This window comes from Anolis sagrei, chromosome 2 (genome assembly GCF_037176765.1).
Source record: "Anolis sagrei isolate rAnoSag1 chromosome 2, rAnoSag1.mat, whole genome shotgun sequence".
Lineage (NCBI taxonomy): Eukaryota > Metazoa > Chordata > Lepidosauria > Squamata > Dactyloidae > Anolis > Anolis sagrei.
The window spans coordinates 261,847,757-261,870,665 of NC_090022.1; the positions used below are offsets into that span (position 1 = coordinate 261,847,757).

Here is a 22,909-nt window from a genome sequence, read left to right on the forward strand (position 1 = left end):
TATGTATGAGTCTGGGACAGGATCTTGCTTACATCTTGCTGAACTGTCATTCAGACTGACACCTGAATGTATCTGAATGTCACGCATCCTATTTAATAGAAAATTTTAATTTTCTTGCTAAAAATCAGATTTTCTTCTGTATTGATTTTTACCTTTCTATCATTGTATTATTTAATGATATTTTATTTGATGGCATCTCAATTATATTTGGTAATTTACTGTATTGCAAAGGAAGGCAATGGCAAGCAACTTCTGGGTATCTCCTGCCTAAGGAACTCCATGAAATTTATGGGCTGTAAGTTTCCCAGTGACTTGAAAACACATATAGAGACATAAGTGAGTCAGAGGAGACAAAGGTCAGTTTCTTATCAGTCTTAATGATTGAGCAGAATATTCTGAAAGTCATGTCAAGCATCTTAAGTCTGCAGGAAAATTCTGATCCATGCTAACTTTTGGCCCCCAATCTGAAGGAATCCTTTAGGGCATCAATGTCAAACTCATTTTCACCAAAGCTACATTGGCCTCATGGTTGCCTTCAAAGGGACGGTTGTGATTGTAAAACTGTATAAATGTAACTATGTTGCCTTGGCATCAAAAGCCTTGTAGGCCACACAAAATGGCATGGTGAGCCAGATTTGACCCACAGGCCTTGCGTTAAACATGTGTGCTTTAGGATTATGTTCTCTAAATAAATGTATCTTCTAATCTCCAAGGATGAAGTCAACCTCCAAGCTTCCCTGGAAAAATTGAAGAAAAGGGAAAAATCAGAAACCAGTGAAACCTCATTAGTAGAAAGTGTAAATGATCAGGAGAAATTTTCTTCTTCTGAGAACTCACAGAGATGTGAAGTTCTGAAAGACAAGGAAGCCTGTATGACCAAAGATGATGTTGAAGAAAGGCTTCTGGATGTTACTGTAAGGTATGTTATTTTCAGTAAATAATTGAAATTCCACCCTGAGACCATAATGCCACCACTGTTTCTCTATATTATGAGAACTAGATCTCTCTTTACACATCCTCAGTTCAAAGTGAAGAGAAAAGGAAGTTTGTTTCCCTGGTCTCATTTTCTCAACTCATATTCTGATTGGCTTGGGTTTTAAAAGGAAAAAATATTTACCTGACTATTTTCAGGGATACATAAAAATTGATATGATTTTAGTTTTGTTTGTTTCTTTTGCTTCTTGGTTAGGGATACTTCTGCTCCTCCAGAAGGAAGTCAGTCAAAAACCATAAAACATACCCAGTTCATGAGGGGTAGGCTTCAGAGGCCTAAGCCAAACATTAAAGTATCTACAAAGAGGAAAGGTGTAAATTTAGAAGATATTAACGAAGAAGACCAGACTGAAAGAGACACAGATACTGAAGCGACACCATTTGGAAGCAAATCTGGAGAAATGGCCACATCAATTGTAAGTGCTAGTGAATTATTTAAAATTATGTTTTGGTTGGCAGTTTTGTCCAGACTGCAATCAAATTAATAAGAAGTCTAAAAACCAAGCCCGGTGAACGATAGTTTAATCAGTTTGATATGATAGATATTACTAAATATCTGAAGGGCTGCCTTGTAGATGTTAGAGCAATCTTGTTTTTACTTGCTCCAGAAGAAGGGGGACTTAAGCTAATGCATTCTAATGACAATGAAGGACTTCTCGATTTTCTGATATAAAAACCTGTTCAACGCGGAATAAATTACATTGAAAGGTAGTGGCCTTTCCTTTGTTGAAGATTCTTAAACAGAAGTTAGAGCGTCACTCTTCCCTTTCGTTTTATGCATTCTTCTTTCTAGGGAATGCATAAAACTCCAGGAAATATTTCTTTTCTTTCAGCAGAATCTTTTCTTTGGTATGAAGATGTTAAGATTGACCTTTTTACTATTAAAAAATTAAACTGAGGACTTCATTTGATACGTTCTTTCATGACTGCCATATGCAGTATAATGTTCTTCTTTCCTGCTCTTCCTTGTTAGGCTTTCATAAAGTGGGAGGCTTAATCCAATTGTTAAACACAGTATCAGCAGACCCAAGTCAATAGGTATTATGTGAATATTGAATTAACAAGGTCAATGGATTCGGTGTGTCTGTTGTAGTTGGAATTAACAATTTGATTTTTGGAGCAACAGCACCACTATGTATGGAGCAGGCATTGGCAAACTTTGACCCTCCAGGTGTTTTGGACTTCAAAAACTTTCAGGAGGCTGTATGCAGATGACACCCAACTCTATCATTCTTTTCCACCTGCTGCCAAGGAGTCTGTTCAAGTCCTGAACTGGTGCTTGGCAGCTTTGATGGTCTGGATGAGGGCAAACAAATTGAAACTGAATCCATACAAGACAGAGGTACTCCTGGTCAGTCATAAGGCCGAACAGGGTATAGGGTTACAGTCTGTGCTGACAGGGTTACACTCCCCCTTAAGACACAGGTTTGTAGCTTGGGAGTTCTCCTGGACTCATCGTTGAGCCTGGAACCTCAGGTTTCGGTGATAGTCCGGGGAGCATTTGCACAATTAAAACTTGTGTGTCAGCTGCACCCATACCTTGGGAAGTCAGACTTGACCACAGTAGTCCATGCTCTTGTTACATCTTGTATTGACTACTGCAATGCACTCTATGTGGGGTTGCCTTTGATGACTGTTTGGAAGCCTTAAGTAGACAAATGGGCGGCAGCCAGGTTGCTCACTGGAGTGGCGTACAGGGAGCATACAACCCCTTGTTGAATATGCTCCACTTGCTGCCAGTCTGCTACTAAGCAGAATTCAAAGTGCTGGCTTTGGCTTATAAATCCCTAACCTTTATGAGCCAGCTAGAACATTAAGATCTGCCGAGGAGATCCTGCTCTCAGTCCCACTGCCTTTGCAGAAGTATTATCTTAATTCAGTGTATTATCTTAAGAGTATCATGTGAAAATTAAAGAAATTTGATATCGGTTTTCGTTTAAGGACTGAAAAATCTTAAGTTGTTTAAAAAGAACATTCAGAAACTAAACGTATTTTAACTTGGCACATGCATTTTTTTTCCTTGTTTCTAGCGTGTTTCTGGAAATTTGGAGAAGGCTGCAACAACCTTGGAATCAACGAGACAAAAAGATAGTACGGATAGCACTGAAACAATGTATATGAAAAGAAGCAAGCACAATGGAAAATGTGACTCTTTAGAGGGGACTTCAGGGATTGGAAGTCAAATCAAGGAGGGAATTTTGAAGCCCTCTTCTGTTTGTGAAAAAACAATTGAAATATTAAAAGGGTAAAATTATATTTTGGGATTTTTTAAAAAAAATAAGTAGAGTAGGATATAAATACCTTTATAAGTAAATAAATCTAGAACTGTTTTAAAATAATCTATATTGGTTTCTTAAACTGGCAAAATCTTGTAGCTTTTGAAAGTTTTTCCTTATTTTTAATCTCTTAGCGAAGCAGGATATACAACTAAACTCCTCCTTTCCCTACCTTTTAAATCAATATTATTTTATCAAATGCCTTCCTTTCTACTTAGAAAACAGCCAAGGAGGACAGTTAAACAGAGGAAAGACACCTGTGACCCAAGGGTGCCATCTGAATGTGGGAATGACCGTGGTGAGAAGGGGAAGCCTCACCAGAAGAGTAAACAAAATTCTAGCAGAGGCAGAACCCCAAAACCATTCATCCACAAGAAAACCAGAAAAGAATCTGGGAGCTCAAAACCTAGTCTGGTGACCTTAAGGGCTTCTTCTCAGGAAGACGAAGGAGATGAAGATGATGATGAGGACTCTGAAGTTGAATGGTTTTCACCAGATGAAGTAAACAAAGCTCCAGTGTTTGTTCCTAAAGGGCTTCGGTCTCCAAATCCAGTACCTGTTCAGATTGAGGAAACTATGGAAGAGGTATGACAGAAATGTTAGTATAATAAAATATTAGCTATTTAAGTGCATGTGTCCAGTTGCTCATTGCACATTCTGCTTAATAGTAGTCTCTAAACAATTTAACTTCCAGTATAAAACAACAAAGAATGACAAATGAAAAAATAGTTTGTATATCTGTTGGTCCTGAATGTTGTTAGCCAAAAGCCTTAGCATTATCAGTGGCCAAAGGAGCCCCTTGTGATGCAATGAGTTAAATCATTGTGCCGGCAGGACTGCTGTACTGACCGAAAGGTCGGCGGTTCAACTCCAGCTTCTCATGCAGGGAGATGAGAAAAGCCTCCCATAGGATGGTAAAACGTCCAGGCGTCCCTAGCAACATCTTTGCAGACAGCCAATTATCTCACACCAGAAGCGACTTGCAGTTTCTCAAGTCGCTCCTGACACAGTGTTGACATGATTGTATACAAAGAGGTGTGCTTAATCACATGATATGGGAATGTGACGGAGTACAGGAGTATTGGAGAACGATTGAAGGAGAAATTAATAGAATGTTAAATCTTCAGATCATAATAGCCAATAGAAATAGAAAAGGCCAGAGGTTTAGTACAGCTGGGAAATCATCAGCAATTATAAGATCTATCAACCAAAAGGATGCAAGTTTGAATGCCTGGGTTGGTGTGAGCTGCCAACTGTCAGCCTAGCTTATTGTTTTCCCAAGCAATTCAAGAACAGCTTTAGCTGTGATTAGAGAAAAAGTAGGTACCGCTAAAAAGCGGGGGAGGTGTTTTACGACGCCATAAAGAATATCAGAAAATGCTGGGCGACCAAAAGGAAGAAGGAAGTCCTGACAGCTCTTCGACATAGAGGATAGAGCAACAGCACCCCTGGACTCGAGCCCAACCTTCTATGGCACCTCCTTCTGTTATGTCTGTTCTGTGTATTGTCATGTTTCTTCCTCTTTACCCTTGGACAGGTTGAGATTTATGAAAATGTTGCAGATGAGCCGTGCCTCATCCACGAACTGAACACAGCTGCTCATCCTGTGATGCAGGGAGATAATAATTTGTGCCCCTCGCAAATTGTAAGTGTACCTATTCCGTACATGGTGTTATTTCCCTGCTTATGCTGTATACTTTATTTTACTTTCTATTTTAATTCACAACTACCATCAGGCACTGTTTACATTTTTATCAAGTTGTCTAGGATACTTTTGTGCAATTATGTTCTATAAGTGTAATTATGTTTTATTTAAGTAGCTGTATTTCCTATTACTATAACCTTAATTCTTTTCTGGTATTTAGTTTATTACTGTCCGTTTTGTATTTCTCATGTTGTGTGATTTAAAATTATGGCATTGAATATTTGCCTTTTTGTATGTGTGTAAACCACCCTGAGTCCTCTTTGGGAAGGGAGGGCAATCTAGAAATAAAGTGTTATTACTATTACTATTATTATTATTATTATTATTACTTTATTTTTTTCTGTAGTCAAATATTAAGTGTTCCAGGGAAATCAGAATGAAGTGTAGGATTTTAGAAATGTTTGATGTCAGAAAGTTGTGCTTAGAATATTTTTTCATTTGTACTTTGTCAGATCTGAAATAGTAACTATCAGGAAGTCTTGGAAAATAGCCAGGTATATAGTCCAAATTAGAACTAGGAAGACAGAAAGCAATTATTGGCTAAACACTAAGCCTCTAGGTATAATTTGTCAGAGGAGAGATAAAGAGGTTTATTAGTTATAGGAATCATAACATACATTGGGATCACTATAAAGTAATTTTTTTAGAACAGTCTATGGACACAAAGTTGTCAGTAGCATTGAAAGTGACTTTGTTGAATTTATGGTCAAATGGCTGATCCTTTCTCATTGCATTTATTTTCTTAGGTTTCTGTCACAAAGCAAATCTGTAGCATTGCTACAATGTATGATGTTAAATCACATTATAGTCTGTGCAGTTCATTGGTCTCAATGAGCTTCACATTTTCGGCTGAAATCTTGATTTTTATGAACCATTTACTGCTTGTTTTTGATGACAACTTCTAATTATCACATGTAGTGTAAACTAATAAAATGTTACTTTGCAGAATTTAATATATCTGGAAAAATCCAGAAATGAAGTAAATAGCTTGTATTTCTTTCTTCCCAAGGTTATAATACAAGAAGAACAAAACAAGGAAACAGGTAAATTTCTAGATAGCCATAACTAAACAAAGTTTGTCAAGTTATGTTTGTGAATGTTTACTGCTCACTGTTATATTTTTTCTAAAATTAATTTTCACTAAAATAAGCACCTGTGACTAAGGCTTAAGTTTCATACTTGCCTGAGAGTTAGTTCCTCTAAAGATTATGCCCAGGACTCCATGTGACGCTTTTCTTGACAAAATTACCTCTATCAATAGAGCATTAAGGACTGATCACTCTCTATGTAACTCAGTTCTTCCACAAAAAACCTGCTTCAAAGGACTGGGAAACTTTGTTGGGCTAGTTTCTGGATGGCACATGGGGTTGTAGGGAAAGGAGAAGTAATAATTATCATGCTAGAATTTGGTTATTAACACAATGTTGGGTTAAGGAAGGAATACTTTATTGTATTCTTCAGAGCAGACAAATGTAAAATTCCTGTGCAGAAATAAAGATATGGGCCTAAATTGTTGGTGGGCAAAGGGGATGGCTCACCGAAGGCTATTCTGCAGTCTTCAGCCCCTCCAGACTAAATCATGCTTTTTCTGGTAAAAAGAATTAATTGCTTTTCTTTAGATATGGTGATTCAGATTTTAAATGTTTTCATGGGTTGTGTTTTTATGGGTTTTTATAGATTTTAACTGTGATTTTTAATACTGTTTCAATGTTTTTTATATATTTGTAGATTTTAAATATATAGAAATCCTTTGGAGAGGAAAAGCGAAGTATAAATACACATAATAATAACAACAATAACAAGAACAACAACAACAGATTGGATCCCCCCGCCCCCCCACAACACCATTAAAAGAAGCCTTTTTTTTCCAAAACAATACATCAAATTCTGACTATCTCTGAAGTTTTCTTGCCATTGTTTGGTACTTAATGTGGCTGATGTGTGTTTAAGGACAGGAAATTTGCTCCTGAAACCTCCAAAATTGCCCACTACATCCTAGATCCAGTAATTAGTTCCATAAAGACTACTAGCTGTGCCTGGCCACGCATTGTTGAGGATGGAAATAGATCTTTTTCTTTGTCTGCCCTCCCCTTGGGGAGAATAACAGAGGCATAGCTTCCTTGTTGGCCATGCCCCCATGTTATTTTCCTTCTGGGAGAGCTCATAGGGCCCTCCCAGGAAGCCAATACAGTGTGTCCTCCTCCCTATTATTGAAAATCTGGCTATCAGTTTTTAAAAACTCTAAAATCAGGATAGTAAACAAGAACGCCACACAGAAAACAGAGGAATTCCAGAGATGAAACAATCAGTGCCAGGTAACACCTCTTAAGAAAGGATTCTTCAAGGGAGGAAGAAGCCAAGTTTTGAAGCTGTTAGGCTATTCAGTGGTAATCAAGCTGGCCAGCTGCAACATTCACACTTGGCTCAAGTAGAAAAGAGTTCCTTCTTGCACCCTGGTCCTTCCACAGATATATAAAGAGAAGCCTCCCATAGGACCCAGGGTAACATCCTTGCAGATGGCCAGTTATTCCACACCAGAAGTGACTTGCAGTTTCTCAAGTTGGGGTCCTGACACGGGAAAGAAAATACAGTAAAAATCTAATAGTAATATAATAATATAATGTGGTGCAGGATGTCCCACAACAACAAAAAAAACTTTCAGCGTAGTAAACCTTTATCACTGTTTTTATTATGGAACCCTAGAAAATAATGACATTTATAAACCTAGGAGCAAAACCAATTTAAATAAAAAGGTAATGTTCGTTTGTGGGGTTAACATAACTCAAAAACCACTGGACAAATTGGCACGAAATTTGGACACAATACACCTATCAGGCCAACAAGTGACCATCACTCATAAAAAACACTGAAAAACACAGCGGAAAAGACTTAAAAAGCCAAAAAACAAAAATACATTACAACGCATGTGCAAAACCACATATGTACACAAACATACACATATACACATATACACAAATATATACAGAGATATACACACACATATATACACACGCAAAACACATACACAGAAAGGGGGAAGGAAGGAAGGAAGGAAGGAAGGAAGGACAGAAGGAAGGATGGAACCAAGGAGCAAAGGAAGCGAGAAAAGAAACAGGTAGAGAAGGAAGAAAGAAGAAGGGAAAGAAGAAGGGAAAGAAAAAGATGGAAGGAAAGAGGGAGGGAGGGAAGGAAGGAAGGAGAGAAAGAAGGAGAGAAAGAGGGAGGGAAGGTTGGTCACAGCAATGCGTGACGGGTACAGCTAGTTCATGTAATAATAATGTAATACAGTTATAATAATGTAATAAGTAGTGGTCTCTCTCGCTCTCCTCGTTGAGGCACATGAAAAGGATTTTCACTCACTGTATCCCTCCTTTCCATGGCTAGGCCACAGAGCCTCGACTTTGTGTAACTCGCCAAGCCGAACTGAGTGATGAGGAAGTGGGCCTAGCTGTCACTTGCAGCCCTGCACACGTTGGTTGCTAAAGGGAGGAGACTGCTTGGCCGTTGCTTGCGGTTGCTAAGGGGAGGTGCTGTCTGCAACGACCGTTGCTAAGGGAGGAGACTGCTTGGCTGTTGCTAAGGGGAGGAGTCATCTGTTACGACAGTAGCTAAGAGAGGAGGAGCCTGATTGGCTGTTGCTAAGGGTAATGGTGTTACCTGTGTCAGTTTCAACTAGTTTGTGATAGTAGGTATGTGAATACCTTAAAACATTCGTCAATTTGAATGCTACATTGTGTCCAAATTTTGTAGCAATTAAGGTTGAATAGGTTCATTAAGAAATGACTAATTCGGAAAAAAACCATACGAATTTGGACATCCGATGCAGTTTTGAACCATTCAGGAAAAATGGTGGTGGTGGTGGGGGGGGGGGGGAATCTGAATTTGAACTTCTTAGCTTTCCCCCCCAGAAATATTCTATAATGTTTGGATGTCTCCCAAAGTTATTTAATTTTCACAACCATTAAACAACTTTGGTAAGCGCAAGGGAATTTTAAAAATCTCATTCTTTCCACTGACGATGCAAGGAGGGAAGCGGTGGGCGTGGCTAATCACAACCATCATAACTGTAGTTTGTGAAGGCCAGGCCCGCAATGGTAGAGATTGTAAAAGGCCCTGCTGTTAAACTACATTTCCCACAATGCACAGCTGCTCATTAGCTAAAATGGCTGAAGGACCAAAAAATAGCTGTCTGTAGCAGTCTTCGTCTAAATATAAAATAAACTGATTGAATCTACAGAGGTGTCTAAAGAAGGCAGCAAAGCAATAAGCAACTTTTGCAAATCCAAGAAAACATAAACTGCTTAAAAACCAATCATTTTACGTTTGCTATGAACAAGGCACTGAGGTAGCCAGTAAGTAATGATAAAATAAAATGATGGATTGCATCTGCAAAAAAGGAATAAATGAATTGATGTGTCTTGAGGGTCCCCTCCAGCTCTGTAGAGGAAGCAAATGGATGTCAGGAAAGTTTGGGTGGTGCCTTTCTGCGCAGAAGAACGGGGTCAGTCTAGATGTCCCTTGATGGGGTTTGTACTATGATTTCTATTCTCAAACAATTTAACACAGTTTGTGCCACACAAACAAAGTTTCTAGAACAACAACTTTCAAAGTAAAGACCACCCAATGAAACAGTAAATAACACTTTCAAACCAGGAACAGATTTTCTTTATTATTAAAAAATGTTCTTTATAAAAACTTTGAAAATTCGCCAAAAATTGATGGATAAGTCAAAAGTTATGAAAGGTGGTGAGGTAACAGTGGCCCATGTGTTATACCACTGTAGCAAGTTTCACTGGGATTGGTCTAAAAATGAGGGAGGGAGAATCCCCTGAAGTTTCCCCAGTGCCAGTTTTGTTTTTCCCTACTGTGCATGCATGTCTGCATTAACAAATTGATTCGGAAGTTTTGGAAGTTTCAGAAAGTTTTGATTTTTTTGGAAAAATTCGGAAGTGACTTTAGAATTGAACCATCAGCACCCCCTACATCTGAAAAAGTTTTGAACCAATTTTTTGGATCAACCACGCCTAGTAGGAATCTGTGTGGTAGTTTGGGAATTATGAGGTCCTGAACAAACGGACATTACATTTTTATTTATATAGATAGCTGTAGAATCAATGGAATTTGTGTGTTCCAGAAACAAGCATTTTCTTCTTCTCCAAAATTAGCATACTGTAAATGTGGTATTGAAATATACTGTCCTTGGATTGTTTGTAAAGGCATTTACACTTCTTTTAGGGATTGCTGATGGAAGTACAGAAGCAGCCATGACTTTACTTGCTATGAGAGATCCAGCTTTCCAGCTAAACATTGCCACCGAAGGTATGATAAATATGGCTTCACAACTTTTTGTGTGTATAAGTATACTTCAATAAAACGATTACAAGGCATCAACATTTGTGTTGAATAAGCCCACTCTATGAATGTTTTGCGAATTGCATTGCCTTTCCTTGTGTTATCTCCTCCTTTTTGCTGCAATGTAAAGAAAAAGACACAAGCTTTATGCATCAAAGCCAAATAAAGGGGGGGAAAAGAATTTTCTTTCTTATCCTTAAGTAGAAATTCCAGGGTATCAAAATAAAAAACAATTTAAAAAATTCAGACATATTAAAATTGCAGCAGAATTTTGGGAGTCAGATAAAAAAAAAAAAAGAGTTACCAAACCTGTAAGACCTAATGAGGAAAGGAACTTTTTTCCTAGCAGCCTAAGGTAGGTGCCAGGTAGACAGACTTTGCTGTGGGAGAGAGACTACTAAGAGCCCCGCTCCCCGCCCCCCCCCCCGCCCCAAAATCTCCTAGCCACAACAGCATTTCATTATATGTGACCTTTCCCCCAGTCTTTGGTTCAAAGCATCTTGCAAATTTAAAATTTATATAATGAAAACATACAAAAAATACAGTTAAAATAACAGTAGAATTACAAGCAGCGAAAAAGCAAGAAAATAACAAATAAATAGTATTGCACATTTTGAAAGGCAATTTTTCTCCTGAACAAATAGTCATCAAAACACTTGCAGAAACAAAAAAGGTCTCCATTTGCCTATGAAAGGAAAGCCAGTTTAACTTCTCTAGGAAGGGTGTTCCTGATCTGATGTTCCCAGATTACCTGTAAGGGTGACAGAGAAGAACTTAAAACACAGACAGGCTCATACTGGAGAATGCTATCTTTCAAATAATCTGGACCCGAGCCATATATAGCTTTTAATTGTGGCCAGAAATAAATCAGCAATCAATGGATTGCTGTTGCAGCAAGAGAGTTGTGTGTTCTCTGCATCCAGCCTCAGTTAACAATCTGGCAGCAGCCTTTTTGAACCAGCTAAAGTTTCTAAATACTTTTCAAAGGCATAATTGAAATACAAATTATACTATTAAAACAACAATTAAAACATTTTGAAATATCAGTTTAGTTTAATAATAAATAAGTACTATAATTTTAAAGAGCTCAGCACATTCCTCTCAAAATGCCATGTCTATTATACAGTCAGTTGCTTGCATAAAAAAGTCTTGCCTACCAGCAGAATGACAGTCTTTGGAAGATATTGTATAGTCTTCAGCCACCAAAATTGTATTTGAGTTCAAACTGTTTTTAGCCCATTGACTCAGTTGAAGTTGCAAAGTCTGAATGTTTGCAATTGAATAGTTGCAACTATTATTATTATTATTATTATTATTATTATTATTATTATTTGCTTTATTTCTATACCGCATTTTTCAGCCCTTAACAGGCGACTCAATGCGGTTTACATGGTACAATTATCAAACAGTGTCAGTGCAATTAAAACATAACAATGCAACAAACAGGATCAACAGCATCAATCCACAACAGTTAACAATCAACAAGACAGATCAACAAAACAGACATAACATAACGCCTCAGTTGAAATCAGATCCGTTCTCATAATCCTTGTGCCATTCCTATGTTCCATTTACCATCTTCCTATGATTGGTTGCACTGCTTAACCAAACGCTTGTTCATAAAGCCAGGTCTTAACCATTCTCCGAAACGTCAGCAGCGAAGGTGCCTGTCTGATGTCTGCCGGTAGGGCATTCCATAGCCGAGGGGCCACCACTGAGAAGGCCCTGTCTCTCGTCCCCGCCAAGCGCGCCTGTGACGCAGGCGGGATCGAGAGCAGGGCCTCTCCAGACGATCTTAATGTTCTACATTAAGGGTGTAATTTTTTTCAACTTTTTGTTTTTGTGACAAAAAGAAAAACCACAGGAGTTTCCTTGTTACAAGGAACTGAATGTTGCCAAGAGGTTGCCAGATGAGCATAATGAAGAACACATTATAATCGATTGTAATGTGCCTTGGTGTGTGCCTTCAAAGAATGAACCGGTTTCTTCAGAGACTATGAACAGAGCTGCTATTGAAGATCCAAGCACTGAACCATTGGATTTGGAAGATAAATTACAGGAACAAACTAATGTGTTACTTCCTGGATCTTCAAAATATGAACCAGTTTCTTCACTTAGTAGAAGGCTTCCCACTGTATCAGGTTTGGAAGATTGTTCACAGGAGACAACTAGGGCCAGCAGGTTTGTGTTGCTAAATTAAGCATACCTCTTTTTTTATTTTAGGAATCCCACTGACTCTTTCAGTCTTATCAGTATGTCTTGATAGTCATGGTTATGTAGCCGCTTTTCCCCAACTCTTTTGCACCCACATTTCCTCCCCTCTTTCCTGATTTAAATACAAATACCCTGTCAGTTCTATTCCATTTTTGCTTACACTCCAGGAACTGATCATTGCAGATATAATATATATAAAGAATTGGGAAATGTTACTTTTTGACCATAATTCCCAGTTTTCTTCAACCAGTCTCCTAAAATTATTTTTTTCAATCTCTGCAAATAAAAATACACGAGGGAATTATTTCAAACTCTCTGCAGCGGTAGTTATGATTGCTGTTTTGTTTTGTTTCACAAGTACAGTTCAGATCATTAAATTGACTTACTATTACATTCTGTTTGTCTGTAGTGTTTCATCTACTTCCAAAGAAAATAAAATTTCTAGACCAGCAAGATGCAGATTTCCTAAACCAAAACCAAATCTTAACAGAGCACTGGGGCCAAACCATAACACTTCTCAGAAATATCTTGGTCTGATTTCAGATATGGAGCAATTCAATCAAATCCGGAATGGTACGTTTATAGTCCATTACATTAAATGTCAGACAGGGATTTATAAATACCTAGCCAGCACTTTGAACTGTGCCTGTAAACAGATAGCAAGTTAGTAAAATGTTGCAAGAAGGGGCGCACATTCTTCCTGTAATGAGTGCTTGTTTATAATATGGCTAATGGAGCTGCGGTGATGCAATGGATTAAACCCTTGTGCCGGGTCGGTGGTTTGAATCCATGGTCGGTGGTTTGAATCCATGAGATGGGGTGAGTTCCCGTCTTTCAGCTCCAGCTTCCCATGCGGGGGCATGAGAAAAGCCTCCCACAGGATGGTAACACATCTGGGCATCCCCAGGGCCAGTGGTTCTCAATCTGGTAAACAGGCTAGGATTTCTGGGAGTTGTAGGCCAAAAACATCTGGGGGACCCCAGGTTGAGAACCACTGACCTGGGCAATGTCTCTGTGGACAGCCAGTTCTCTTACATCAGAAGTGATTTGCAGTTTCCCAAGTCGTATTTGACATGATTTTAAAAATATACATAAAGCATTCCAAACTAGATAAAATGTCCAACCACCTTTTAAAGGCAGCCTGTAGAGTATGGTATAGCATTCCAATTGGGATTTTTTTGTGGTCATTTGAACATCTCCAGGAACATGTTGCAAAATCACTTTTGGCCTCACACAAATTTGGACATGAGGTTTAGGGGGAAATGCTATAGAACCAAATTGCAGACCTGTGTCTCCAAGGCCAACAATGATCTCATCTGTGAAACTAGGTTGAAACTATATTTCCTGATTTGAGTTACAGTAGACAGGAAGCACCATTTTCTAGCTTTAAAACATTATGTCCCTGCCCCCTTGGGCACAGCCCTGAAATGCATGGGCTATGCGCTTTTTATGTTGTTGCGTGTCTTACATTTCTTTCTGACTTACGATGAATCTTAAGCAAAGCTATCATGGGGGTCTTCTTGGAAAGATTTCCTTTTGCAGGGTCTGTGACTTGGTAAAGATCACCCAATGGGTTTTTATGACTGAGTGTGGATTCATACCTTGGCCTCCAATGTCCTAATCCCACACTCAAACAATAAGACGACACAGGCATACTACATTCATTGATGTTTAATGTTCCGTTATGAGCTATAATAGATATTTGACTGTCATTCTTAAAACAGATTCATACTACATTTTCTGGTGATATATTTATTATGAGGTCTTTGTAAATAAATCTTCTGGCAATAAATCTAAATATGTGGTCCTATCAAAGTTGTAATTTTATCCAAAGTATATATACTGACTGTTGCTCTAATGTCTAAAATAATAGAAGTGTCAAAAAATACTACAGAAGAGCAGACAGTAGAACTGGAAGAAGGGTCTCAGATCAGCTTTGCAGAGAGGCATGATTTACAGCCTGAAAGCCTTGCTGTGCAGAGAACTAACAACAAAAGGTATGGACCTTATTTCTGCTTTTTATATTAATATATTTAATCTCTGTGGTGATCTGAGCTAATATGTTCCAAAATATGTAGTAAACAGTTTAGTAAAATGGCATGTGCAGGATGGAGTACCCCAGAAATACTGGAAATCTAACTGTTACTGGTGATTTAAAAAATAACATCTATATAGTTTATTACATATTCTTCATTTTCTCCAAGTAACTTTTGAAGTATTAGAGCAATGAAACCTATTTCTGAAATGTAACTTGATGGCACTTTTGTAGCATTGTATTTCTTGCTAGCTGAACTTATTTATTACTCAGTTATATAGCTGCTGCATAATATAAACCTTCTAGAGCAGTTAAAGGTATTTTTAATCACTTTGACAAAGAAGGGTCATAAACCTGGCATAATGTGCTTGTTTCTGGCCATGCATTATAAAAACATTTTAATGTTTAACTAGTAAACATTTTACAAGTAAAACTATTCATTTTTCCAAAGCGAAAACCTGGTAAAAGAGACTTGGAAAGTCACATCAGAGTTAACTGCTTCCAAACTTTCTCCAGAAGCTGAAATTTCCCACGATAAACCCCCATATGATTCCAATACAAGCATTAGTCTCCAGGTTTCTAGATCTGTTGAACATCACTTGTCTCCAGCTAAAGTAGCAGAGGTAAGAATGAGTTGTTTTATAAAATAAAAATAGAACTGTTTCATGAAAAATTATAAAGGAGGAAAGCTGCAACAAAAATACTGATACTGAAAAGTGTAGTATATACTGGGATTCCTAATCCAGTAGTTGCACGGATTGTGCATCCTTATTTTGCAGATTTTTTTCTATGTAAAATTTCTCTCCTTACCCTATTCCCTTCCTCTAAAATATTCTACACGTCTATTTATTTGTTAAACTGCAATCTTAGGTTACTTTTAGTTTCAATTACCATACTTTGAATTAAGAGACTTGATCAGACTTTCCTGAACGTTGGTTTTCAGAAATGTTTAGGCTAACTGTTTGCATGATTTTGTTAATAATGAATCATACCACTATCAAAGCAGTCACAGAGTTTTTAATTTTGGGTCAACACTGCAATGATTGAAATAATCTGAGAACTTTATTTTCTTTGATTTACTGTGCATCCTTTAGCAAACATGATCCTGTAGGCCAAAATTATTTGTTTCCACTAATTATAAGAGAAAATTATGAGTCATTTATTTCCTTTTCTTTGATTTATAGCATTGTCATGGGGCCAGGGTGAAGCTATCTTTAATAAGATATTTTTATCCTACCTTTCCTAAATCATCTCCCCTCTGCCCCATCTGACTAGGCAGAAAAGGATATTTTATATACTCCCTAACAATATGATGTTTTTTAAATTAAGAGGTTTTTGTAGTTTTACAATCCCATATTTTCTGAACATTAGATTTGGTATACTTGATCTTGTAATATTTTTATTACTAGGTTGGAAGAAGCTCATATTCCGGTGTTTCAACAGTTACCAATATGACTGCAGGTATATTTTATGCTGTTTTTATGGTCAAATAATTTTGCTTTTGGGAATTAACTTTACATAAATAATGTTTTCACTTGAAAATAACTTAAAAATAAAGAAGTAAACCTGACATGTGGATAATTCTTGAAAACTGTTGATGTCATTAAAATGTCCCATGCAAGAGTGTATAATAAGATTGTTGGTCAATATTTAACCTTTTAACATCAAAGACTGTGGCCTTTGAACAACATGATCCTATGTTAGAGATGCAGCAGGATGTCCAGGTAGGGTGGCTAGGATTTTATCCTGCTCTCCAAATAGCAGTTAGGTTCATTAGCCAGTACTTGTCAGCTTTAGGACATAGAACAATTTATTGAAACTCCAGGAAGGAATTCCATCAAAACATTAGATAAAATTTTCTGACAACAGGAGCTGTCCAACAGTGGAATACACTGCTCGAGAGAGTGCTGGAGTCTCTTTCTCTGGAGGTTTTTAAATGGAGGCTGGAAAGCCATCTGTCAGAAGTGTTTTGTGTATCTCTACATGGCACAATAGGGATGGACCAGAAGGCCCTTGTAGTGTCTTCCAACATTATGATTATTCATAAGACTTCTTTTTGTTTATTGCATTGCTGTGTGGATTTAAGTCATTTCCTACCTGCCTATCACATGCTTTTTAAAAATCATGTCAGAAGCGACCTGAGAAACTGCAAATCACTTCTGGTGTGAGAGAATTGGCAGTCTGCAGGAACGTTGCCCAGGATGTTTTACCATCCTGTGGGAGATTTCTCTTATGTCCCCACATGGGAAGCTGGAGCTGACAGATGAGAGCTCACCCCCTCTCGCGGATTTGAACCGCCGACCTTCAGGTCAGCAGTTCAGCTGGCACAAGGGTTTAACCTATTGCACCCCCGCGGCTTATAGTCCAATGCTTACACTACTAGACCACATTGGCTCTATTTCTGCATGCTTGAGTAAATGCAAGAAGGTATAGAGATAGTAGCTATTGTAGAAAAAGAGAAACTAGAGAAATTAAAATCAGCACATGGTTTAATACGTGTTGTAAACATCAAGTGTCTTTTAAATAAAAAAGAATTAAAAATTTCCTTTCAAAAAAGAAAAAATCGTACATTTTAAAACATGTTAACACACAGACATTGCTTTATTCTAATTGCATATAATTAAGAAAGATGTTTCAGTTCTGTTTATTTCCTTGTTTATTTCCTATTACAATTGGCATTGTTTTAAAGTGATTTAATGCATTCAAGAATGTCTGTGGAATAAAACTTACATCATTTACATAAAAAATACTAAATAGTGCAGACATCTGAAAAAGGCACTTTCTGCTATGGTCCAATATTATGATGTGTTCTCCCTAGAGAAGTTTGATTAGAACTTTTTGATACATTTTTAAGCAGGCATTTAAATTAAGCAACTCTTTAGTGGGGAAAACCCTATCCAACTTGAGAGTGCTTAAAAGGCAACTGCAGTTTGTTAAAAACGTGTGGAACAATTCAGTGAAAATTTCTAAATTATTTTTCTGTCTTCTGTTTCTATTCTTCTTGTTTGTGTTATTTTTAATTATATTTTATTTTGTTAGCTTTTTTTCTCTTAAGCTGGGCTTCTTTCCTAGTAAGGTGGAATACCAGTGTTAACATACAGAAAACATCCTTGAAAAAAGCAAGCAAAATACATCATTTAGCAGAACAAGGAATAATTTTACTCCCTTCTTTATGTACCGTCATTAAACTGTGATGGGCTTTGCAACAAGATACAACATGCAGAAGGATGTCTGCAGATAATTTTTATTTGCCTTTCCTCCTCCATTTGTATGTCTTGGTAGAAAGTGATAGCATCGGAGAACATACACCCGCAGAAGAGGAACCAACATTCATTTTAACGTTAGTGGAAATCCCAAATGATTCAGAACATTGCAGTGGGATACCTCCTTCTCTTCCACAAGCTTCTGAAGAATTGCTTCCTGCCCCAGTATTTTTTACTCCAAGTGGTCCAGTCACCCAAGCTCCAGAAAGAGAGGATACGTAAGTACAGTAGGCGTATTCTTCAACGTGAACCTATCTATCTTCTGTGAATTTCTTAAGATTAGGTCACAACGTTTATCATGAGTCCGGGCTATGTTAATCAGCTTGCCCTACTGCCTTAAAATTTCAGTTGTTACTGGAAAAAAATGGAGAGATGGTGAGCCTGATCACTCTTTTCTAGGATCCAACGGTAAACCAAATATGACCTATGACCCCAGAGGCATGTTTCCTTCCTGTTAGCTGTAGACAAAAAAAGACATTATATTTGTGAACAATGTTTATTGCCCTGTTCCAATTGTACCATTGTTATTTGCAATCCTAATTGAACTTCTCAGGAGATGTGATGGTTACTGTATTCTTAAATCTGCTTAAAAATGCTGATATCAATTAAAGTGCTTTAAATCTCAGTAATTTCACAGTTTTAACATGGTATTGTTGTACAGTCTTGGAACCATAACAGCTGATGCTGAAGAAAATGCTGTCATTATTGAAAACAGTACAGAGAAACCAAGGTTGCAAACAGCTTCAACAGAACGATTAGCAGACTTGAATTCAAGCTCTTGGAAGAATTGGAAAAGGTGTGCTATTGCCCTTGAAGGAAGTGACAGTCGTTCTGGGAAGAAAAGGTCTCCTTCATCTTCAGTGCAAGACATTGAAATGTCTAATAAGGTTAGTGGATAATTTAGGGAATCATGAACTATTCATGCTGAGCATCTTTTCAGTCCTGTCTGTCACTGTCAAAAGTTCTGTGTTTTGATTACTATGGCAGATACAGGTTCAGTTCTGAGTATTGTGCACTTGGAGTAAACTTCAGATGAATCTTTATAAGTGGCTGCTGCACGTGAAAAAAACACACTGGCATTTCCAGCAGAGTGTTCAAGAGCACCTTAATGCATACTGCATCTTACTACAGTCCATGTCAGTTCAAGAAATGTCTAACTAAAATACCCTAAAGGCACCAGATCCTATCCGATGGCTAGGCAGGATGATCCCTAGTTAGTACTTGGATGGGAGAATGCCAAGAATAACAGGTGCTGTAGGATATGTGTCAGAAGAATGAACTGGAAAAAACATCTCTTGAGTATTTCTTGCCTAAAATCCTATGAAACTTGAAGGCATGCGCTCACATGTGCGCGCACACACAAATTCTAAAAAGTTAAAAACAAATGGTAGTTTAAATCACTCACGTAGGCACTATGAGAACAAGTTTTAAAGACTATTAGAGGTATTTTTTCTCTTTTTATATGTATTTTTTGCATAATTCAAGATATGTTTTAGGAACTGTAAACAAATAATTATAAATGTTACATTATCTGTTTAAAAAGCAAGAAGAAAGGCAAAATGTGCACAATGTAAATCAGAAATATGTAGCTGATCCAGGGACTAACTATAAGAAATCTGATTGGTTGGCATGCAATAGAAGATCAAAATAAGATCCAACAGAACCCAGTCTATTGCAGATACTAAATTAATTAGTACAACAATCAACAATATAGCCAATGTAGATATGTTTTTCCAATCAAATTTGTAAGCAGAAAGTCTACAAAATCTGAAAAGAAATGACTTTTTGAAAACTTAAAAAAATGAAGAAGGAACATGTTTATATACTTCTATAGGATGAACAAGTGTCACAACTTTGACTAAGTGGCAGGAGGAAGGATTCAGTTTTTGGGGAAAACGTTTCTCCCATTTGGGAGTCCTCAAGTAACTCCTGCTCAGGTGGATTCCACAGCTTTTACTCTGTGTTGTCCCTCTGTAGCCCATAGGATTACAGTGCTCATCGGATAGTGCCTGGATTGGTGCCTCATGCCAGGCACTATTCAGCTATAGCTAACAAAGTTGGCTTTATTCCAGGCACAATTTTATCTATGAGTTTGCTTTCCTAGGTATGATCCAGAAAGTTTTGGGAAAGTACCACCAAAATATATTCACATATTCAGCCCCCAAAAATAGGGTTTGAAATACTTCTTAATCTCTAAAATGATTGATCTCACAGGTTGTTCTGCTACATTTATCTTATAGCTTTATGGTCTTTCATGTGTGGTGATGTTTTTGAGCTCAGACTGTATTAATTGAGGGGGGTTTTGAGAGAGAACGAAGCCCTTTAATTTCTGATGAGACTCTTTTCCATAAAATTGTTGGATCAGTAGAAATTCATTTTTATTTCTGTTTCTTTTAATGCAGGCCTCTTCTCATAAATTAAGGTCTATATCAAAGAAACCTGCTGGTAGGTGAAATTTATATTTGTTTTCACATATCTCTTTTCAAACGTGGCATATATCAGTATTTATGCAGAAGGCTGTTAATATAAACTTCTGAACTTCTCATTCAAAAAACTTTAGGTAATCCTTTTCTAACATTTCTCCTCTTCTGGTTTCAAAAGATTTTTTGTTATTAGACATGGGTGGTTTGGTGGTGATTGAGATATACTTTTTAAGTACTCCACACACTTTTTCATCTCATAGAACTGATATTTATTTTTATTTGTGGAGAAATGCATTTATGAAGAAAGGAGACAAATTACTTGCTTACACAGAGTAAAATGGAATTCTGTTGTAGCAGACCTAAGCAGTAAATTGTCATGTTTTGCTTGTTCACTCACGTTTCCCTTTCCTTTAAGAAAAAACCTCAGAAAAATGGAATCTTTCAAAGAAGACAATCTCATCTACCTCTAGATTAGTACCTGCGTTACATGTGGGTAAAAAAGAGCAATCTCAGTCTCCCTTGACTGTATGGGCTTCACTGTTTGATGAAGCAGCTGGTACAGATAAGCAAGTGTCCAGAACACGTCAAGCAGGAAAAGCAGAAAGAAACGAAAAACAAAGGAACTCTGTTGATTCTTGTAAATCTTTACAATCAGAACAAGTTGGAAGCACAGCAATCCCTCCAAAAACACCTTTATCCAGGTACATATGTAACAGATGTTTTAGTATGTTATACCCATTTCCTCCAATGTTACATCTTATACATAATATTTGGGAGTTGTAGTTGTCATTTAGGATTTATAGTTAACCTACAATCAAAGAGCCTTCAGAACTCCACCAATGATGGAATTGAACCAAATTTGGCACACAGAACTCCCATGACCAACAGAAAATATCGGAAGGGTTAGGTGGGCATTGGCCTCGAGTTTTGGAGTTGTAGTTCACCTACATCCAGAGAGCACTGTGGACTTAAACAATGATGGATCTGGATCAAACTTGGCACAGATACTTCATATGCCCAAATGTGAAAACGGTGGAGTTTGAGGAAAAATAGACCTTGACATTTGGGAGCTATAGTTGTGGGGATTTATAGTCCACCTACAGTCAAAAAGCATTCTGAACTCCACCAATGATAGAATTAGGCCAAACTTCCCACACAGAATCCCCATGACCAACAGAAAATACTGTTTTTTGATGGTCTTTGGCAACCCCTCTGACACCCCATTGCGACCCTCCCCCCTCGGGTCCCAACCCTCAGGTTGAGAAGCACTGCTGTAGTGGGTTTGAGTCCCCCCTCCCTCTCCAGTGATATCTGGTCAATTTCTGTTTCAATAAGGTCTACTCTATCCTGATAATCTGTCAGTGGAATAACCTCATTGTTCACTGAAGGAATCCTAAGTGGACTAAATCCCTATTTTTGTGTATCTTTCACTCTATTTTAGCAATTTGTACATTTGTTTCTTCAGAAGTTGAATTCTTAGACCTTATTTCATACACTCCCTATCTCACACTTTCTCTTGCCTTTCCAGTTGTATATTTTATGCATTTCCCTTTATACTTGTTTTGATTTTAATTGTTTTAAATAGGTCATATCAAAGATCTCTGGGATTTTTACCTTTAATCTGTAAAAATAATAATGCTGATGAAGAGGAAATCAGTAAAGGGAAAAAAGAGCCTTTCCAGAAAACTCAAGAAGTGATCTCTGAAAGAGCTGCGGAATGTCCTGTTTCACCAAAAGATCAAAAGGAAGAAATTCAGGAAAATAGTTCTCTTCCGCCAACTGTCCCGTTGTCTTCCAAATTTGAGGGCAGATGCAGTTCTACTGTTCAGGTAGGGTAGATTATCGATCTCTACATGACATATCAAATGTTCAAATGTTAAAACTAGCATTGAAGTGTTGTCTTCTTCCTGGTTTTTTTTATACATCTTCCAGAACACTGTTGAAGGTAAGTTAGCCTCATGGGAAGAGCACACAACGTTCATTCCCAGAAGGGGAAGAGAAACACTGGCCAGTTTCCCTCTTTTCTCTCTCCACCCCAAAGTAGTCAGAGGAAAGGAAACGCTGTCGAGGGCAGCAGGGATTATGGGAAATGGACAAAACCCGTGTCTTCTCCTCTTTGAATGAATGGATTAAAGGTCTTTCATAAATTAAAACAAGTAGTGTATAGAAGACAGCCACTATATATGGGTATTTATAGAAAATACTGCTAGGAAACAGAAGAGCAAAATCACATCTGTTGATATATAATTATGTTTTGACACCTAACAGGTTGGTTTTAAAATTATACTTCTTATATCTGTAAATTTAAAGTGCTGGCTTTAGCCTATAAAGCCCAAAACGGTTCTGGCCCAGCTTGCGTATGTCCTCCTATGAACCATTGTGGAGATTAAGATTGTCTGGGGAGGCCCTGCTCTTGGTCCCACCTCCATCACAGACACATCTGGTGGAAACGAGAGACAGTGCCTTCTCAGTGGTGGCCCTCGACTGTGGAATTCTCTCCACAGTGATATTAGAGCAGCTCCTTTCCTCCTGGCCTTCAGTAGGAAAGTGAAAACTTGGCTCTGGGGTCAAGCCTTTGGAGATTAATCTATAGTGCAATAATAACCTTGAAATACATGCAGTTGATCTTTGAAACACCCCGGATTATG

The 22,909-nt window shown here is 37.7% G+C and overlaps 1 protein-coding gene across 3 annotated transcripts in view; it reads left to right on the forward strand.

Annotated features, from left to right (window-relative positions):
• BDP1 (B double prime 1, subunit of RNA polymerase III transcription initiation factor IIIB) overlaps positions 1 to 22,909 on the forward strand; it is a 67,791-nt gene that overhangs the window by 42,634 nt on the left and 2,248 nt on the right. For 2 of the 3 annotated variants that reach the window (XM_067464564.1, XM_060761695.2), the window contains exons 25-41: positions 714 to 919; positions 1,190 to 1,409; positions 3,024 to 3,238; positions 3,488 to 3,854; positions 4,807 to 4,914; positions 5,984 to 6,017; positions 10,210 to 10,293; positions 12,180 to 12,507; positions 12,950 to 13,113; positions 14,414 to 14,537; positions 15,027 to 15,198; positions 15,985 to 16,036; positions 17,858 to 18,056; positions 18,500 to 18,725; positions 20,241 to 20,283; positions 20,677 to 20,962; positions 21,847 to 22,090. In XM_067464564.1, the coding sequence (XP_067320665.1) occupies positions 714 to 919; positions 1,190 to 1,409; positions 3,024 to 3,238; positions 3,488 to 3,854; positions 4,807 to 4,914; positions 5,984 to 6,017; positions 10,210 to 10,293; positions 12,180 to 12,507; positions 12,950 to 13,113; positions 14,414 to 14,537; positions 15,027 to 15,198; positions 15,985 to 16,036; positions 17,858 to 18,056; positions 18,500 to 18,725; positions 20,241 to 20,283; positions 20,677 to 20,962; positions 21,847 to 22,090 (3,072 nt within the window). The remainder of the gene's footprint in view (positions 1 to 713; positions 920 to 1,189; positions 1,410 to 3,023; positions 3,239 to 3,487; positions 3,855 to 4,806; positions 4,915 to 5,983; positions 6,018 to 10,209; positions 10,294 to 12,179; positions 12,508 to 12,949; positions 13,114 to 14,413; positions 14,538 to 15,026; positions 15,199 to 15,984; positions 16,037 to 17,857; positions 18,057 to 18,499; positions 18,726 to 20,240; positions 20,284 to 20,676; positions 20,963 to 21,846; positions 22,091 to 22,909) is intronic. The other variant, XM_067464565.1, reaches the window with a different exon arrangement.